The 21,554-nt window shown below is 45.1% G+C and overlaps 1 protein-coding gene across 2 annotated transcripts in view; it reads right to left on the reverse strand.

The window, feature by feature from the left end:
• Positions 1-21,554, reverse strand: part of LOC308090272 (rho guanine nucleotide exchange factor TIAM1-like) — a 98,905-nt gene that overhangs the window by 43,244 nt on the left and 34,107 nt on the right. For both annotated transcript variants that reach the window (XM_080435348.1, XM_080435349.1), the window contains exons 7-12: positions 20,872-21,106; positions 18,852-19,024; positions 16,763-16,987; positions 14,149-14,334; positions 4,478-4,624; positions 3,070-3,144 (exon numbers count right to left, since the gene is read on the reverse strand). In XM_080435348.1, coding sequence (XP_080291474.1) covers positions 3,070-3,144; positions 4,478-4,624; positions 14,149-14,334; positions 16,763-16,987; positions 18,852-19,024; positions 20,872-21,106 — 1,041 coding nt within the window. The remainder of the gene's footprint in view (positions 1-3,069; positions 3,145-4,477; positions 4,625-14,148; positions 14,335-16,762; positions 16,988-18,851; positions 19,025-20,871; positions 21,107-21,554) is intronic.

Here is a 21,554-nt window from a genome sequence, read left to right on the forward strand (position 1 = left end):
GTGTGTGTGTGTGTGTGTGTGTGTGTGTGCGCGTGCGTGCGGCGTGTGTGTGTGTGCGGCACTGTGCACATATACTGTACATCTGATGCATGCATATAGTTATGCATTACTGTATTCCTTTTAATAGTACATACATTTATACTGTTGTACATGCATACATTTTTTATTTTAACGCTTGCTTTGGCAATGCAAACATACTGTATATGTTTCTCATGCCAATAAAGCTCATTTTAATTTATATACCCATGCATTCACATTATGTATATAATACTGTATATGTACAGTAATATACAGTATGTGTGTGGGCGAGAAAGATAAATTGGAAGAGACAAAGGGAGGCAGAAAGAGAGGGAGACATGAAGTGGAACGCAAACAAACACAAACACACACACACACACATTCTTATAGACAGACAGCAGCCTGGGGTTGGGGGGTGGGCGGTGAGGGGTGGGGGGTGCCTCCTCCTACTCCCTGAACTCCCAGGCCTCCTCGGCACCATCTGGCTCCCCTCCTGGCCTACCCAGCATGCCTCTGCTGGGGGTGGGAGACGCATGGGCAGCATGGTAAACTAACACCCCACACCCTACACACGCGCACGCACGCACGCACGCACACACACACACACAGAGACAGACAGACAGACAGACAGACACAGGCCTCTCCAATAATCTATCCTCCCTCTGTCAAAAACAAACATAGTAGGCTCACAAAGCTGGAGAATGTGTGTGTGTGTGTGTGTGTGTGTGTGTGTGTGTGTGTGTGTGTGTGTGTGTGTGTGTGTGTGTGTGTGTGTGTGTGTGTGGTTTTCTTGCAAGCGTTATTGTCAGTTTTTGCTTTGTTTAGACAGGACAGTGTAGAGAGACATTCTAAAATGTCTTTCCCTTGACTGGCTTCCGGATGCTGCCTCCATCCAATTCAAAACACTGGTGATGAACTACCAGGCAAAGGTAAGGCATCCCCTTACCTTAAGGACACGATCTACCCCTACACCCCTCCCACACACTTCAGATCAGCTAATACAGGACAAGTATTAAGTCCCTCCCTTAACACCCTGAACATCCCTCCAACTGTCCTAAACTATTCTCCTACCTGGCTCCCAAGCTGTGCAATGTCTTCTCCCCTCAGTCAGAACAGCAGACTCACTTCCCATTTTCCATCACAGTCTGAAAACCCACCTCTTCAGACACCACCTCACCCCCTAGGACTTCTTATTTCCTTATGTATCATATTTGCTGCCTATTTCAATAGATGATAGTTACTATGCCTGTTGTTTGTTGACTAACATTCACTCCATTTACTCTGGATAAGAGCGTATGTCAAATGCCGGAATTGTAAATTGTAAATCGAGGTAGCTGGGGGCAAAGAGCGGGGAAGACATGAAACACGGGTCCACCGGCTGGAATTGAGTTTTCTCTATGTCTTCTGTTCCTAACACTGCATTGTGCTTCAACCACTATCCTCCTGCACTATCCCAAGAACAGTTAGACAACCACTAACTGGAAAGGTGCTTTTTTCCAAAGCTGACTGGGTGTTAACATTATGCAGTTTATAAATACACAAAATTAAAACACTGCAATTTGACAATCTTTTCACCCCTTCATCATCATCATTCCTATCAAAGCTCCTTGCCTCCCATGTGTTTTAGCATGGTGCTCCCCTGCCCTAGCAACTTTGCATGGGAACTTTTGTGTGTGTGTGTGTGTGTGTGTGTGTGCGTGTGTGTGTGCGTGTGCGTGTGCGTGTGCGTGTGCGTGTGCGTGTGTGTGTGTGCGCGCGCGCATCCATGCATGTGTGCACAGAAGGGAAATCAATCCCCTATAGTGCTGCTTGTGGTCCTCTACAATCAAAGTGGTTCGGTGTTCCTGTAGAAAAGTGCTGCCATGAGCAGAGTTGTGACAGCAGGCTGGTACTCTGCCTGCCCTCTCTCCTCTACCATACAGACCAGAGGTCAGCCAGGATGGAGCTGACTGGAACTGTCCTTGGCACAATACGGGCATCCAGCCCTAGTATAAGCTATTCTGTCGGACAGTCAGTCGGTCAGCCCAACATTTTCAAGAGCAAATGGAGATCTAGTTGCACCGTTTGTTTTATTTTATTTTCCTGCTTAGATTAACAGGCAGAAATGGATTGCAGTCATTTAACTTTATCACATAGCTTAGTTACAGGGCGGCTGTAGCTGAGTGGGTAGAGAGGCTATCTGAAAGGATCGAAAGGTCACTGGTTCGACCCTCGGCTCACCCAGTCAACATGTTGAAGTGCCCCTGAGCAAGACACTTAACCCCTAGCAGCTCCCCCCGTACATTCATCTGTGCCATGTAAGCACCCATCTGCTGGTTGAATCAGTAAAAGTACCTTGAGGTGGTTCCAGGGGGTCCCCAGCTAAATGATCGACAGATTGATAGTGGCATCTGTACACTCCTCAGAGTTACATTAACTCTGAGGATTGGGATCCCAGACATAAAAGATTATTATAATAAATAAAGAAATAATCATGTCAAATGGGGACCCATGCTCTAATATGCATATTAAACTGGCGGTGCTTGACATTTAAAAGGTTGATGATCACAATCCTATACCAGGTTCAAATCTCTCACACCAGGTGAAGAGTGAGTCTTTGAAACATGGAAAACAAAACTCAAAGAGAAACACCTTGACATGGATCAACAAATGGAGCTGACGTCTCCCCTCAGATATTAACAGCCTTGGTTCATGGCCTCATGGTTCTGTGATGTCCCTCAATGATTATTACGCTGTACAAAAATGCACCTTGCAAAATGCAAGCTTTTACGGAGGCTAATGAAAGACAAAATCTGGAGTGTTCATTTAACTAACTAAGTTAAATAAACACGGCACAACCTCATTTAGTATTTGTATGTTTTGTATTTGTACACTTTCCTTTTCGTCTTGTTTGTTTTTTGTCTATATTTTTCTATTCTTCTTCTTAGCATTATCTTAACTATAACAAAAATCTGATTGAATGGCTGTATGAAATAAATTTGATCTGGCTGAGACCAACACGTCAGATGTATTGCGTCAGATGTGTCGCGCTAAAGTCAGTTAAGTTCTTACAGATTTCTCGCTGGCAGAATCTTCAAACATGCGTTCCAAAGGCTTTTTCACTGGCTCCATCCTGTCAACAAACACCTGCAAACAGATAAAGTATTGTACAATAAATCACCTTTTCATTTAACCATTTCATAAAAAATGTGACACCTGCTGTACTGATGAACGCTATAGTGAAATGTTTCTCCATAACAACTTTGACCATCACGTCAGCATTAATTTCAGTACAGTAGGTGCAGGTCAATGGACCTCACATGGAGAATGTTATTTTCAAACATATGGTGCCGTCATACCAAGCGGGAAGTGGGAAGTTTCTGACTTGGAACTTCCCACCTCAAAGCATTCAAGTGGTTGAGGTCAGAACAAAATGGATCCCTGAAATAAACGTGCCTTTGTTGGTCCGCTTTCACAGTATGTATGTGTTTTACACCAGCATTTTTTTCACAAACCACGGCCCCATCATTTCATGAGCATAAATTCCAAATGACATGTCCCAAGTCATTTGCTTCTCGAGGAGCCGAGAGTGCAGGAGAGAGGAGGTTGTCCAAGGTGCTTGGAACAAGGACACGTCAGTGTATCGTTTGCAGAGGTTTTTTGTCAGAAGGAGTGACGTGAGAATGTATATGTTTAGTTATTGGATACTGCAGCCGACAGGCTCGACAGGCTCCTCGGGCTAATGGATGTAAACTACACTGTGGACGAGTGGCTTTTGAGTTTATTTTTAAACTCATATTTTTTGTCATATCCAAAAGTATACTTATACTGATATCCTAAACATATCCAGTTACAGGACAGCCAGAGGCCTTGCTGGCTTTCGTGCTCTAACTAGTCTAATCAGGGGTTAATCAATATTGAGACTTTGCCCGGAACGATACAGAGATTCTGATGATTTAGTGCAGTTCTCAACGTTTTTGCTAAATGTTAGCGCCAGAATAGGGATGCTCGGGCTCACGTGATTAACCCATTGACACCGGGAAAGCATCTGTTGTCACTTTAGATTTTAACCACTTAACCATTATTTTATACTTTGGATATTAAAAAATAGCAGATATACAAGCTCTTCGTGCCGCGCTATGCGCTTGTAGAACTGCACTTTTTTTAAATCGTGAAAATAAGTGCAATCTTTGAATATATATATATTTTTTAAAGCAAACATTTTCAACTCAAATCTTTGCTTCTCGGGGTCCCTGGAACAAAATAGTTTGAGATGGGGGTTGACGGCCAAATACATATCATTTTGGGGGTCCATGACATGAGAAAGGTTTGAGAACCACTGACATAGAAACATCCGTTTTTCAGAAAACTGTTAGGACTTAGAATACACAGAATCTGCCTCCGTTCTTAATGGGTTAATAATAACATTCTATGTTAGCCAGGAGCAGAGGTGATTGAGATGACGTGAAACTGCAGTCACCTGGCTGATGGAGGGATGTCCCTTAGTCTTCCTCTTGGCGGTGGTGTCCAGCCCCCACAGGGAGGAGAAACGACTGCGTCGTTTGGTGGAGGGGCGGGGCATGGCTTGGCTCCGCCTCCTGATGCTGTTTTCCGTACGGGCCGCGACCTGTGAGGGTTTGTTTGGGAAAACATGAGTCACAACAATGAAAAGGGTGCCGTGTCAGTCATCCTGCGGTACTGTATATATTTACTGTATCTCTGCTCTCAAAAATGTGAGGTATTTTTTTAATTATCTTCTTCTTTTAGATACACAGTCAGAGAAACAAACTCTTGGTTGACCGCGCTTTTGCTGCTGCTACCCCCAGGCTCTGGAACAGCCTGCCCCTTCACATTAGATCGGCACAGTCCACTGAGGTTTTTAAATAACTACTCAAGACTCACTTCTTTTCCCTTTGCTTTTAATAATTTGTGAGTGTACTTATTCATCTATATTTATTTTCCTTTTTGTGTCATGCATGTCAAGAGCCAAGTCTTATCAGGAAAAATGGAGTCGAGAGAGAGAGAGGATTTGAACTCATGATGGTCTATTCAGGTGCATAATGCGTTAAGCATAGCAAATGGCTCAGCCAAACCCCATGTGAAAAACCTTGGTGTGCTTTTTGATTCCGGTTTTGAGTACGCTCTTTCCAAGCCTAGGAAAAGTTCTCCACACCCTTATATCCTCCTGTTTGGACTACTGCAACTCCCTGTACTCCCTGGGATTAGCCCGTCATCCCTGTCTTGCACGCAGCAGGCCCAGAACACCTTGGCCAGCAGGCTCCTGACAGGTACTCAGAAGAGGGACCATATCACCCCTGTCTCCACTGGCAGACAGTGTAAGGTTCAGAATACATTTTAATATGATCTTGTTTGTTTATGAAGCTCTAAATGGGCTGCCCCCCTCCTGTATTGCAGACCTTTCCACCTCTCCTTCTACCTCCAAGTCCCTCAGGTCGCCTGACTTGACTTCTAGCTGTCCCAAGTCCAAACTTAAGTTCAGGGGTGACTGCACCGTTACTGCCACAGCCCTTAGACTACATTCCCCTCCCTGTCAGATCTGACCCCTCTGCTGAATCTTTTAAGTCCAGGCTCAACACTCACTTTTACTCACTAGCGATTGCATCCTCCTGATATGGCAGATGTTTACGTTTTTATTTTATTGTTGAATGTTTAACAATGTGTGCCTTGTGTGTCTAATTGTTTATGTATGTGGTTCTTGTATTTGTGATTTTAGCTACCTCCTTGTCTGAGCAGCACTTTGGTCAATGAGAGTTGTTTTAAAGTGTGCTATAAATACATTTGACTTGTCTTGACTTGGATATTGTTTGTCAAAACCTCTCCATATTTACATGATCCAAGTATCTCCATATTTCGTTTGTCGTACTTGAGTATGACACAAAATATCAAATCTACAAGGTCACAACATGTTGCGATGCGCATTGAGTTTGTAGATCTGATATTTTTGCTATTTCTGAACAATATTGAAAGTGAAAGTGGTAAAGTGTGTCTGTGGGTCTTATAAATATTAAACCAATGAAAAGACAGATATGAGTCCCACACATGAGAGGGAATATGGCTGCCTGAGTTGTTTTGTGGGTCACTGCTTATATGGAAATACACACATATTTCAAGTTTGTACACACGCACGCACGCACAAACACTTTCATTCTGCTAATGCACACTGGTGCATGAACTCAGCATTTTCAGTCGCTCGTCTCCCCCCAAACGACCTGAACTCACAGACAGAAACACTTCTTGGCTTTTCTGGGTTAATTCACATTAGGGTACTCAGCTGTGAACAGCATCATACATGAATACACGCCATCACATTGTGTGTGTGTGTGTGTGTGTGTGTGTGTGTGTGTGTGTGTGTGTGTGTGTGTGTGTGTGTGTGTGTGTGTGTGTGTGTGTGTGTGTGTGTGTGTGTGTGTGTGTGTGTGTGTGTGTGTGTGTGTGTGTGTGTGTGTGTTACTATACTTGTGAGGGCCTGGTTAGGGTTCAGGTTGAGGTTAGGATTAGCATTTAGAAGTCAGGTGTCGTGCACCGAATCTACTATACAAGCTCACAAAGCTTTAGGCTTAAAGGTCACTGTAACTGTCATTCATAAAATCGGCATCCTAAAATGTTGATGTCCACAGTATGTTAATACAAACATGTGAGTTGTGTGCGTGTGCGTGTGCGTGTGCGTGTGCGTGTGCGTGTGCGTGTGCGTGTGCGTGTCTGTGTGCGTGTGCGTGTGCGTGTGCGTGTGTGTGTGTTTGTGTTTGTGTATGAGCAATTGCACGAACTAAGCGATGAGTCACACATTTCACACATGATGGTCGGACCGTCCACAAGACCCTTCTTACATAAACTGTGTGCATGAGGTCCTTTAATGAGATTCTCATATAAGAACACCTCCTTAGGCAGAGGATAATAATAATCCTCATGATGTGAACGGACAAAGGGGGGAGGGGGGTAACGAGATGTTATTTCTTTTACGAGCACACTGAAGTGAAAATGTGAGACAAACACAGCAGAGAGAAGACACATGAGGTTATGGCAAGTTGTTTCACACCTGAGAACGATTTATTTCCCAGTATGCGGTTCATGAAAGAAATCTGATTAAATTTTTGTCCCTTGTTGTCTATTGTATCGTTTTGCCAGGTCTCACTAGAAAATGAGGTCTCGAACCTCAATGTGATTTCTCCTGGTTAAATAAAGCTTATATACATGCATAATAAATAATAATAGTAATATAATAATAATAAACTGTCTAGAGCAGTTAATCAAAGTTACAAAGTGCTTTACATAAAAAGAAAAATCTAATGAAAGAACAGAACTAAAACATCACGTGTGCAAAAATTTCAACATCTAAATTATGGAAAGGCTCTTCGACAAAAGCAAGCAATAAAACAAAATGTGTTCTATTGATATCAATCGATAATGTTTAAAGCTGGTGGTGGTGGTGTGGGAGGGGTGATGTAAAATTCAATTATTTTATCAGTTCACCCTTCCAAAGTGCACAGCACAAAGCACAACAGGAACGGAAAATAAACAACAACAACAACAGAGAAGCCGAGAGACAAACAGAAGGGCGGGGGAGGGGGATGGAGAGAATGAAGGTACGAGAGAATAGAAAGCAAAGAAGCCAAAATACTGTTGACAGAAATTAGGAGGAAGGTCGGAAAGATGACAGAGGGAGACGAAGGATGCGAGGCCTTAAGCCATATACTTAACGTCGCACAATGGCAGAATTAATCCTGTACCTGGCCTGTAGACCCGTTCGCAACTTGGTGTGAGGGGAGTTTCTCACTTGAACTGAGTCAATGGGTACCTAGACATGAAAAATCAAAGAGGTGCTCGTCCGCCATAGTGCCACGAATGGCGCAATGGCCAAATCAAATATGGCCGCCATCGGCTATGAATAAAATCCAACTTTTTTGTTTCTGAGTGTATATACACATGCAATACCTCCATTTGGACTAATTATGGGGTGGGGAATTCATTTCTGATATTGTTATGACCATTTTGGGTGATTTTGACCTTAATTGACCTAATGTGACCTAATAGGGTGTTGAAATGAGCAAATAAAAGTGATATAGACCTACAAAATGATATACAAATAAAATCATAACACAAAATCAGATACATTCTCTCAAGGTGCACCATATGTGTGCATGCAGGTTAGTGTGATGGATTTTTACATGGCAGAATATGATGCACGGAACTCCCACACCCACATCGGCGAGTGTCACACTTGCCTGCACACTTGCATACTGTGAGCAGACTTGGTGGTAAGGCCTTCAGACGCTTTGATGGCAGGAGTGTGCCAAAGTGCTCCTCCCACCCATGTTCCATTGGTGCTAGTCTTGCCTCGGGTTCCTTGGCTGTCGAAAGCAGGTGGCAAGCCCTATGCACCAGAAAGGCACCTCTTTGGATGTGTCCTCTGATCACACTACTTGTGGGAGGGAGAGTCATCTCCAGTCAGGATATGTGCCTTGATCACTGTCTTGGCTAGTGGTGCTCCAAGACGAGAGACTGCTTGATGCAGTGGAAGCATGCGCCGCTTCTCACCAGTGCCATACTGCTGCCAGATCTCCTTCATCCCCAGTGCTTGGAAGTATGGGGTGTAGTATAAAAGTAATGCAAACGTGTCTGTGTCATTGGAGACTACGACAACTCTCTTGCACTTTTTCACACGAACAGCCCACTCCACATGCACCACCAGCCTGGTGTCAGCCTCCTCAATCCAGTTCAAGAGGTCAGGGATCTCTTTGACACCAGCCGCCTTTGCTGGGAGCACCTCATCATCAGAGACAACAGAGCTGACAATGATGGTAGCATTGCCACAGGCTTGATTGCACACCATATCCCGAACTAACAGCTGGAGATTCCGTTTGTTCAAGTTGCTGAGGGATGGGTGTGTCTCTGTTCATGCCAATGATGTCGATGCCTGTTGAGTCTGTACGCCGCATGCGCTCCCCTTCCTTTAGAGACCTCTCAATGTAGGAATCAAGCACGAGATGCATGAACTCTGGCTCTTGGCAGAGGGATAATGTTGAGCTGATGATGGCGTTGATGACAGCACCTAAAGTAGGGAATCGTCCTAGTGGCATCTGCCGCATCTTCGACATGAAGTCTACCACAATGTGAGTGGCAAGAGTAGACTTCGGACTCCATTGGGTGAGGTCAAGTCCAGGCTCAATCTCACTGACAAGTTTTGACTTGTTGACATGAGCCGGAAGGTCACCATCAAACAGGGGAGATGCTGGAAGCACATCATGGGTAAGTACCTGCCGGATGTTCATGCCCCGCTCCTTAGCAATGTCCACACTCCTATGTGCCTCAGCCATGTCTTTGGGTGAGACCAACTTCTGCTCTTTCATAATGGTTGTTGGTGTCTTCTGTCGTTGCTCGTTGAATTGAGGTAGCTTCCTCTTTGATATGGTTGTGCTAATTTTCTTGGTCTTCTCGACTAACCTCTCCTGCCTGTATGAACAGTAGACACGTTCCCCATTTCTGAGACAGTTGAGCAAGCGTGGAGCGACCCTTCTGTCAACAGCCTGCTTTGTGAGCAGATTGTGCAGTGGCACAGGCACATTGACCGTTATTGAGTATGGGTTCTGCCGCTCTAGCACGAAGTCCAGCAGCTTCGCCACATTCTGGTTGAATGTAAGGCGGCGAGTGGTGCTCAGTGCATGCTGGAGATGGCATTCTGTCTGTTTCATGGTGTGGTTGTTGGTGAGAAGGTTGAGGACATTGGTGATCGACCCAATCTCGTGGAACAAGAGCTCGAACTCTGCCACAGCATTTGCATTGTGTGTGGCTCCTACTACATAGTGACCTCCAGGACCCTTCGACACTCGCTGAATGGTCTGCTCGACCTTCATGTCACCTCCTACAGCACAGAACCAGCCTTGGCGATCCTGAACAACCCACTGGCCTATAGAAAAGCGCCGGTAGAACTCAGGATGTGTGAACTCTAGCACCTTGATTTGTTCAAGATACCATGAGCCATGACGCAGGTAGTTTATGGCGTCACATTCTGCAAAGATCGGCATAGAGTCCTCGACAGTAGCAGCATGTAGATTCCAGTTTCCTTCTCTTTCAGAGACTACAGCATTCTTGATGACGGCCACCAACTCCAGCCAAACTCCAAAAAATTGGCAGAGCTCTGACTTGGCCTCACACTCCTTCTCAAACTCCAGAAAGTCCTGATTCAACTTCTCTACTTGTCCAATTAGGGCCTCAAACTGCTCTGGGCAATGTTGATTTGTAGCCAGCGTAGAGTGCAGTGCCTCTACCTGTGCTAGCACTGGATATGCAGCTTTGTCCTTGTTGTGCCAGAACATCTCCCACTGGAGTGACCTGATCACATCCTCCACAATCAGCATCCCAGTGAGAGCCCGGATATAATGGCTGCCGTTTAACACTGACTCTATCACACCAGGTCCAAACCCAGAACCTCGAAGCAGTTTTCCCTGGCATCTGAGCAGAACACGAGTCCAATGGAAAGGGCCCATGCAGAGGAAGAGATCCTTGAACTGTTCTGTCTCGTGCAGGTAAATATCTACAGCTTGGGCGAACACGCCTTCATCGCACCATATCGCCATGGATACCTGATTTAATTGTCTACGAACACTATGGAAGTTGGTGAGGCAATGCCTGACGGTAGCACGCTCAGTGATGGGTCTTGGTATGACAGGGAGGAAGCCAACACGCATTATCGGCACCACAGTAGATGAAACAAGTGTGTGCACAGCGGCCCATATAAGAGGGTCTCCTGCTGGTGCACCACAGCGGATCAAACTGATCAAGAATTCTCTCTTTGCAGATACACTTCGGGCAGTTGGCATGTTGAGTAATGTTGCTTGCTTGTTTTCAGGATGCAGCAACATGTCTGGTGGCAGGGCAGGTCGAACTACTGGCTTGGCATGGGGAGGTACAACAGCCAAGACATTTGATGACCTCAGGGTAGAAAATTATACTAGTGCCAGTGCTGGAATTGATGCTCTCCCTCCCACAAGTAGTGTGATCAGAGGACACATCCAAAGAGGTGCCTTTCTGGTGCATAGGGCTTGCCACCTGCTTTCGACAGCCAAGGAACCCGAGGCAAGACTAGCACCAATGGAACATGGGTGGGAGGAGCACTTTGGCACACTCCTGCCATCAAAGTGTCTGAAGGCCTTACCACCAAGTCTGCTCACAGTATGCAAGTGTGCAGGCAAGTGTGACACTCGCCGATGTGGGTGCCGTGCTGCTGGAGTTACGCGCATCATATTCTGCCATGGAAAAATTTAAAATCCCTCCTGTAAAAATCCATCACACTAACCTGCATGCACACATATGGTGCACCTTGAGAGAATGTATCTGATTTTGTGTTATGATTTTATTTGTATATCATTTTGTAGGTCTATATCACTTTTATTTGCTCATTTCAACACCCTATTAGGTCACATTAGGTCAATTAAGGTCAAAATCACCCAAAATGGTCACAATATCAGAAATGAATTCCCCACCCCATAATTAGTCCAAATGGAGGTATTGCATGTGTATATACACTCAGAAACAAAAAAGTTGGATTTTATTCATAGCCGATGGCGGCCATATTTGATTTGGCCATTGCGCCATTCGTGGCACTATGGCGGACGAGCACCTCTTTGATTTTTCATGTCTAGGTACCCATTGACTCAGTTGAAGTGAGAAACTCCCCTCACACCAAGTTGCGAACGGGTCTACAGGCCAGGTACTGGATTAAATATAGCAGACATACACCGTCGTGCAATGAAGTATGAATCGGGATTTAGGCAGATACAAGGAGGAAGGGGAGAAGGAATGATTGGAGAGGAGAGGTGGGGAGGGAGAGAGAGAGAGCAGACGTTACTAAGCCTGCTTGTGGGAAACTGCCTCAGGGTTGGAGGCCTGCTAACCGACCCAGTATTGATCCAACCATCCAGGAAAAAACACAATCACACTTGGTTTGTGTGTGTGTGTGTGTGTGTGTGTGTGTGTGTGTGTGTGTGTGTGTGTGTGTGTGTGTGTGTGTGTGTGTGTGTGTGTGTGTGTGTGTGTGTGTGTGTGTGTGTGTGTGTGTGTGTACTGTGTGTGTACTGTGTGTGTGTGTGTGTGTGTTTAGATAAGACATTCACTCATCTCAGTGATGGGTCTTGGTATGACAGGGAGGAAGCCAACACGCATTATCGGCACCACAGTAGATGAAACAAGTGTGTGCACAGCGGCCCATATAAGAGGGTCTCCTGCTGGTGCACCACAGCGGATCAAACTGATCAAGAATTCTCTCTTTGCAGATACACTTCGGGCAGTTGGCATGTTGAGTAATGTTGCTTGCTTGTTTTCAGGATGCAGCAACATGTCTGGTGGCAGGGCAGGTCGAACTACTGGCTTGGCATGGGGAGGTACAACAGCCAAGACATTTGATGACCTCAGGGTAGAAAATTATACTAGTGCCAGTGCTGGAATTGATGCTCTCCCTCCCACAAGTAGTGTGATCAGAGGACACATCCAAAGAGGTGCCTTTCTGGTGCATAGGGCTTGCCACCTGCTTTCGACAGCCAAGGAACCCGAGGCAAGACTAGCACCAATGGAACATGGGTGGGAGGAGCACTTTGGCACACTCCTGCCATCAAAGTGTCTGAAGGCCTTACCACCAAGTCTGCTCACAGTATGCAAGTGTGCAGGCAAGTGTGACACTCGCCGATGTGGGTGCCGTGCTGCTGGAGTTACGCGCATCATATTCTGCCATGGAAAAATTTAAAATCCCTCCTGTAAAAATCCATCACACTAACCTGCATGCACACATATGGTGCACCTTGAGAGAATGTATCTGATTTTGTGTTATGATTTTATTTGTATATCATTTTGTAGGTCTATATCACTTTTATTTGCTCATTTCAACACCCTATTAGGTCACATTAGGTCAATTAAGGTCAAAATCACCCAAAATGGTCACAATATCAGAAATGAATTCCCCACCCCATAATTAGTCCAAATGGAGGTATTGCATGTGTATATACACTCAGAAACAAAAAAGTTGGATTTTATTCATAGCCGATGGCGGACATATTTGATTTGGCCATTGCGCCATTCGTGGCACTATGGCGGACGAGCACCTCTTTGATTTTTCATGTCTAGGTACCCATTGACTCAGTTGAAGTGAGAAACTCCCCTCACACCAAGTTGCGAACGGGTCTACAGGCCAGGTACTGGATTAAATATAGCAGACATACACCGTCGTGCAATGAAGTATGAATCGGGATTTAGGCAGATACAAGGAGGAAGGGGAGAAGGAATGATTGGAGAGGAGAGGTGGGGAGGGAGAGAGAGAGAGCAGACGTTACTAAGCCTGCTTGTGGGAAACTGCCTCAGGGTTGGAGGCCTGCTAACCGACCCAGTATTGATCCAACCATCCAGGAAAAAACACAATCACACTTGGTTTGTGTGTGTGTGTGTGTGTGTGTGTGTGTGTGTGTGTGTGTGTGTGTGTGTGTGTGTGTGTGTGTGTGTGTGTGTGTGTGTGTGTGTGTACTGTGTGTGTACTGTGTGTGTGTGTGTGTGTTTAGATAAGACATTCACTCATCTCAAGACTTTCCATTCCACTTTGTGTCAGATGTTGCCTATATACTGTGTGTATAGCGTGCCTGGCACACAGCGCTCAGTGTCAGTACATCCCCACGCACACGCGTGCGTGCACAGGTATTCATGTCCTGCGTGGTTAAGTGGCACATTATGTCACGACAAAACATTCCGGCCGCTGTGATACTTCATTCAGTACATTCTCTGAGTGACATCAGGAATGCAGTGGTTGGTGGGTGTGCGCCGAGCACTGAGCTCATGGCTGGGCCTTTAGCCAGATGGGGGGTGGAGTTGGAGGGGAAAGGACTGGAGAACCCAATGGCAGGATGATTTGTTTGCACACCACCTTCCTCCTCTTAGACACCGATAAACAACGGAGAATGAAGAGAATGATCTGAATGTGGTGAGGTGAAACCCAGCGTACATACTTATCCAAGTGTGTGTGTGTGTGTGTGTGTGTGTGTGTGTGTGTGTGTGTGTGTGTGTGTGTGTGTGTGTGTGTGTGTGTGTGTGTGTGTGTGTGTGTGTGTGTGTGTGTGTGTGTGTGTGTGTGTGTGTGTGTGTGTCCTATATTACCAGTGCATGGAAGGAGGACACGGAGAAGATGCCCAGTCGCCCCATGGAGAGCTTGGTGGGACGGGAGGCGAAACCCAGCAGGCGTTTGGGATTGGGGGGCTCCCCTCCCTGGAGACTGGCCAGATAGCAGCGACAGCGGAACAGATCCATGTGGAACTCTTCCAAGTTCTGCTCCCACAGGAAGATCTGCGAGAGAGGTAGAGGCGAAAGAGAGAGCAGAGGGGTGAGACAGACAGATAGACAGACAGACAGAGAGGGAGAGAGAGAGAGATGAGTGAGAATGAGAGACATACAGAGGTAGCGAGACAAAAACACTCCCAGTAGGGCATGGAAGACACTCAATCCCAAATCTGGACAACTGGACATCCGAACTACTCGACGGCGGGCAGAGCACTCCCTCGAGTCCTTGCCACTGTGCACGCCGAATTTGAAGTCAGTCGGTCCCATACAGGTGTATGCACATGACCATATATGGGCATGGCAGTCGGATCTGTGGCTCTGGACAACCAGATCTCTGTATCTGTCAGTCCTGGTCCCTTTTATGCCCATACATACAGTATACTGTATGTATATGGAGATGGCTGATGTCATCAGTATATGCCCATATATGGGCTGTATTGGGAACTCCTTATATGGTTATGCCTGGTGGAGATATGCGCTCCGAGGAGTGCCCTTTTCTAATTTGTCGAGGAGGGCGTTAGCGTGGGATGAGTTGTGATGTGGAGAGTTATTACTCAACAACGCAAAAACACATCAGTCACATGCATACATGATACACAAAGTAGGAGGGCACGTGTGTGTGTGTGTGTGTGTGTGTGTGTGTGTGTGTGTGTGTGTGTGTGTGTGTGTGTGTGTGTGTGTGTGTGTGTGTGTGTGTGTGTGTGTGGGTGTGCTTTTGTGGAATAAACAAAAGGAGTAATTTCACAAACAACATTTTCTCTGCCTCCAATTCTCCACATTTCCAGCTCTCTTTTCTACATTTCAGTATATAAACTAGGAGTGCCGGCAATGCAATATAGCAAGACTGAACATGCACACAGTGCGGATTGAGAGGATTCTAGTATATTAGAATACACCATTAAAACCGAATTATCTCAATCTGTCATCAAAATAAGCTGTAAACAATAATTATAATAAAGACCTAGTCACAAAATAGTTCCATTATGTTTACCTGTCTTCGTGTGCAAGGTTTAATGTGTTTTTAACACATGCAACAAGCACTCTCAAGCCACTGCTCTACAAAAGTGCTATTTAATACCTAGAATATTCATACCAGCTTGGTACATCTAGGACTTTTCCGTATGCGGATACTCCCTGAGAATCTGTTGCCTCAGTGAATGTATGCAGTAAAAATGATGTGCTTTAGGATGCAGAGATTTACTCTCAGTATGTGAGCGCAAGAGACAGTTCAAAGGCTCAGTACTGCATATCAGTGTATGTTTGAACATCTGAAGCCATTCCCCTTGGGTGTTTAGCACTCAAATCATCTGAAGGTCAAAGGAGACACAGCAGCATGCAAGACACGCAGGAGACTTTAAAACCGGTTAATATCGCTGGAGTACAAAGTGCTTTAACAAACAAAAAGGAAAATGTATAAACTAAAATAAAGTGAAATGGCAAAAAAGGCACAACAAGATTAGATCAGATTCATACTGTTATTTCTAATTCCCTTTTTATGTCCAACCCAACCGCACCCTTGTACTTATGTTACTTTAGAGGTTAAAGGTTAGGGTCAATAGGGCATACTGTAGGATAGTTCATGTAAGGATAAGGATAATTCCTTTAACAGGTCCGTTCATGAAAGTCCTTACGGTCTTGATTCCAATGAGGGCCTGTGAGCAATTAGGGGTTAAGAGTCTTGCTCAGGGACAAATTTCATTTCATCGACACATTTGCTGGCCTGGCCTGGAATCGTACCTGGGGCAACCAGGGCCTCTGGCTCCCTAGGCGGGCTCACTAACCACTCAGCTATGGCCACCCCTATGTGACGTTGGACAAGGAAGAGGGCATGACTAACCCTCCCTTTCAGGCCTAAATTTCTTGAATGCATGTACATGATCTACTATCAAAATTGAATTGAACTCCACAAGTCAAAAACAAAAAGTAGAAAACAAACCAAATAAAAAAACTAATTGCGGTTTTATAAATCGCCAAATTCTTCCTGAATCATGAGTGGTTCTCCAAAGTGCTTTAAAGGTAGGGTAAGTGATTTACTTTGGTTAAAATAAGTGTTAAATAGCTATATATTCTGATAGTAATCATTGCTATAGTGTTCGTTGAGTAAAAGGAGACTCCCATGTCTCTCTAGCTCTTTATTAAACAGAAAATGCATTTTCAGTGCACTCTCCTGATTGGCTTAAATTTTGTCACCTACCTGAAAATGTACTATATTCTGTTTACTAAAGAGCTGGAGAGACCCCTGTGACCGAACAAACGCTCTGTAGCAATGATTACTCTCAGAATATAGTACTATTTAACAACAAAAAAAATAACTACAAAGAAATATCACTTACCCTACCTTTAACAAACAAAATGAACAGAAACATCGTATTGATCATAATAAACAAATTAAAACAAACAAGGCGGCAGGATGAGACCACCCAACGACCCCTACCTGTTCCAGGATAGTCTTTCTCTTCTTGGCGTCAGTGACGGTAGACAGCTGCATGTCTCCCATCTTCTTCATCTTCTCGTCCATGTCGATCTTCTGCTCCAGCTTGCGGATCTCCGTGCGCAAGAAGCGCACCGTGTCCTCGCGGTGATGCTGCCGGGCGAGGGCCGTGGCGCACGCCGAGTGGATCGCTGTGATCCAGTTCTCCAGCTCTGTCTGGCCTGATGTCTGGTGGAGGGGGTGAGGGGTGAGGAGAGAGACGGAGAAGAAGAAATAAGGGGGTGGAGGTTGTTACCTGTGTTTCTAATTACGTGCCACAGAGGGCACACGTGTACTGTATACGTACGTGTGTGTGTGTGTGTGTGTGTGTGCGTGTATGTGTGTGTGTGTGTGTGTGTGTGTGTGTGTGTGTGTGTGTGTGTGTGTGTGTGTGTGTGTGTGTGGGGGTGTGTGTGTGTGTGTGTGTGTGTGTGTGTGTGTGTGTGTGTATGTGTGTGTGTGTGTGTGTGTGTGTGTGTGTGTGTGTGTGTGTGTGTGTGTGTGTGTGTGTGTGTGTGTGTGTCTGTGTGTGTGTGTGTGTGTGTGTGTGTGTGTGTGTGTGTGTGTGTGTGTGTGTGTGTGTGTGTGTGTGTGTGTGTGTGTGTGAGACATGTTCTTATGCTCTATCTACCCTCTATCTATTTCTAATTCCCGCTCAGACACTCAGGTGACTTTGTAAAATCAGATCCATACAATGTTTGTTTGTTTTGTATAAGCTTTGTGAGCTTATTGTAAATCGCTCTAGATTAGAGCGTAAATCTGTAAATCCCTAAATTGTATATGTACTGTGTAGCTGTCAACAGTCTGTCTACAGTATACATACTATACTGTACGTCCATACAAAGTTTGTATGGACATTACAAACCAAAACACAAATACTACAATAACATATGGTATCTGAATACATTAATCCAATTTCAAAAATAGACATTAACCACTTAGCCCTATAGTATATACTGTATTTCGTTGTACATTGCTGAGCAAAAACAGCAGATCTTGCAAATCAGCTATTGTCACAGTTTTTATTCCCCCAATTTCTTTTTAATTCTTGTGAATTTGTCTTTGACATTTATTTTTTATTTTATTCTTGGCCTATAATGACATGCCCAAAATAGAGACGCCAGGTTGAAGGTGTTTAAAATAGCACAGTGAGTATGAGTCAGAGAAACAGATGCTCCTTGGCTTTCAGGATTACAGCTCTCTCTCTCTGTTATTCCAAAGAATAAAGCCACAGGACTTCGACTTGCTGATATCGACCTATGTGTTGCCAACAAACGACTAAATTACCCACACTCCGGCCAGCGTGGGCAGCAACGCGTGGGCTGTGCAGTCATTTGCCTCTGTAAATGTCTCTCTCATCGGTAAGTACAAGCGTCTTGCTTGGTATTATTCTGTCAAAAAGAAATTGAGACACGCGAATGACAGCCAAACAATGGCGAGTGAGAGTTATCATTAACCTTTCTGAGGGGGACCTGAATGCAATCCCATCATCGCTTTATCATCATTCATCTTCCCATTCATTGATTGAATGCCACCCAGGACAGCTGCCATGAATACAAATGGAGACGCTGTCCCGTGTAGCAGTGGTAAGTGTGCCAGATCACTGTCATAGTGTGACAGTGTGCCCTTTAAACATGTCACATATTGAAATAAACATACTGACACATCACTAGCTTATCTAGCACACACAGTAGAATGTCATGTGCGCAAATAACCACGTTCTCGCTCGCTCGCGCACACACACACACACACACACACACACACACACACACACACACACACACACACACACACACACACACACACACACACACGTGTGTGAGAATGTGTACATATACACACACACATGCAAGAAAGGATGCAGACACACACACAGACAGGTCTGTAGCTCTCTCTCTCTCTCTCTCTCTCTCTCTCTCTCTCACTGTCTCTCTCACTGTGTCTCTTTCTCTTTCTCTCTCTCTTACTGTCGCTCTCTCTCTCTCTCTCTCTCTCTCTCTCTCTCTCTCTCTCTCTCTCTCTCTCTCTCTCTCTCTCTCTCTCTCTCTCTCACCTGGAAGAGGAAAGCATCCCCTACAGAGTTGCTGAGACAGAAAACAAAGTCCTTCTTAGGATGTTCCGGGACAGCCTGTACGATGCTATTTTCTGCCCACACTGCGTGCTTGGGAACGCTGTTATGGTCAATGCCTGATCGACCGTCTGTCTCATAGAGGAACAGAGTGCAACCTGGAGACAAATTAGAAGAGAAAGGAGGGGGGAAGAGAGGAGAGAGACGGGAATAAAACAGGGAATAAAACAGGTGTGAAAATAGCATCAATTTCATATCAGACTTGTGTTTTAAAAGACTAATTGAATTTACAAGGTGAATGAGACTGTGTGAAATTATTCCTTTATATTACACCTTACCCTTTCAAATGTTTTTATGGCATGGCTCTGTAAGAGGCAAGACGTTTGTAAGGGGCTAATCGTGTAAATCGCTGGACAAATCAGCCCCAAATTTCTTGTGCAACGCTGCCAGTGGGCCTTTTTCACATATGTTTTATACTTTTTTAAACAATTAACTTTCATTTTATAATGGGATCGGATCAGGTTGAAACATTGTCCAAAGTCATACACACGTTGTGTATGACAGACATCCCAGACTGGCCATAAGAAGTCCAAGATCACCCGGGGCGACACGCCGTTATTAGACCACATCTTGCTATTTCTCGCTCAACATTGGAATGGAGAATGTGGCTGCAACTGACCAGGCTAGGTAAAAAATAAACCAACAAAAAGCATTGGCTAAAACCAACAAAAACGGTGTAACGCACAATGCCTCACACAGAATAAATCCCAAACCAAATGACTATGTTGTTTTCATTGTCACGGTGGGTGAGAAATATGACAAGACTTGTGTAGTTCATCCTCACCCCTAACAAACAGCACAAGGTCTGGAGGAAACACTACGGGGCTGATGTGATTAGTGCGTTTGAAGCATGAGAGGAGAGAGGAAAAAGGCAGACAGCAAGGAATGCCAGCAGAGATGCTGTTTTGTTTTCTACGCGTTTCAAGTGGGTGAGATCGCATTAGATGCGGGCACCGCGACGATATTAGATTGTGATGAATCGCACCAGGAGGAAACGTAAAGCCGAATAGATGAGGGTGAGAGGGCGACGGTATAAGGGAGGGGCTGAGTCAAGGGCACAGGCTTGATGTGATTATAATAGAGTCTGGGGTCTATAGAAACAGGTGTGCAGGATGTCGCAGCTGAAGGGTCATGCGGTGCGTGACCAAGATCAAAGTCGAGATAATGTATGCTGTTTAATCATCGCAGTGCTACAGTACATCTTCCTGCAGAGATGTGGGAGATTATGCTCGTTTATCCCTGGGATAGGATCCATTTCCTCCATCATTTGGTGAGCACAACTAGCTATACTAAACACAAGGCCAAAAAATACCCGTGGTGTAAAGTAACTAAGTACATTTACTCAAGTACTGTACTTATTATTGTTATTACAAAACATACATTAACCACTTCAGTCCTGTATAGATTTTGGCCATTTGAAAATAGCCGATCTACAAGCTGCTATTTTCAAAAGATTTGTATACATCCTAATATACAATAGAGAGTGGCGCGCATGCGTGGCTGTTTGTTTGTGGGTCTGCGTGGTTCATACGGGTCCTCATGCTCTCTCTCTCAGTACAAACTGATGGTCCCTCGACCATGCTCTCTCCGTTCTCTCTCTCAACACAAACTGATGGTCACTCGACCATGCTCGCTCCGTCAAGACAACGGTATGTTTCGCTTTCGTTTTCGCCTCCGCGCACCGCTGTTGCAATGAACGTCTACAGGCTAGTAGACGAGAGCCCCGCGGCAGCGGCTAGACATTTGAAAACTTGTGAAACAGGACAATCTGCACCAATGTTCATGATTTTTCAAAAATGGCAGATCTAATAAGCTCGTAGCTTGTATAAGCTTGTATATCTGTTATTTTTGAATAGCCCAAAGAAATCTTAAAATGACACAGATGCGTTCCCGGATTGAATGGATTAAGAAATGATACATTGTGTTCATGTACAGTATGTGTCACCTTTCAGAGAGACCCAGTAGTGTTTCCACTTGCGCCTGGTGGCAGGCTCCACCTTCTTGTTCTTCTTGTGAACCAGGAAGTTCTTCACGGCCAGAGCTCCCGCCTTCCTGACCGTGCCGCCCTGGGTGCAGCCAATCAGGGTGTCCGACGGATAGGCGGTGCTCAAGGTGCCGCTGCTCCGCTCGTCACTCACAGCAGACCCCGCCTCCTCGATGAAGTCCCGCCCCCGACACCTCTGAAAAGCAAAAGAGAAAGGGAAACGTTCAGTTTGGTTATTTCCAGCAATGGTTCTCAGAGTGGGTTCCAGGTGGTCCCCAGCTAAAAAATCTGTTTAACCAATGATACGTAGCCTTAGTTCAGGCAGTATATACTCGAGAGGTTACATGCATGCTCATTACTATGTGGCTGTATACAGTGTCACGCAAGACCCATACGTCATACACTGACGTTGCAATCAGCTGAACAATTGGGCATGTATTTAAGCTCACCTACATCTGCGTTCCTTCTGCTTTGTGTGTCTGGTTTGTTGTCATGCGGCGTTTGATCCCACCGCCACCCCAGCACCACCAGTGGGCTCTGCTATTGGTTCTGTTCCCCATGGGGGGTTGTTATCGTATATCTATCTCCCTGCTCTTAATGTTTAATGATGGTTGTCTAATTGTGCTGAGCAAGGAGAAATATGT

Source organism: Gymnoscopelus braueri, assembly GCF_963280865.1.
Source record: "Gymnoscopelus braueri genome assembly, chromosome: 8".
NCBI classification, from domain to species: Eukaryota; Metazoa; Chordata; class Actinopteri; order Myctophiformes; family Myctophidae; genus Gymnoscopelus; species Gymnoscopelus braueri.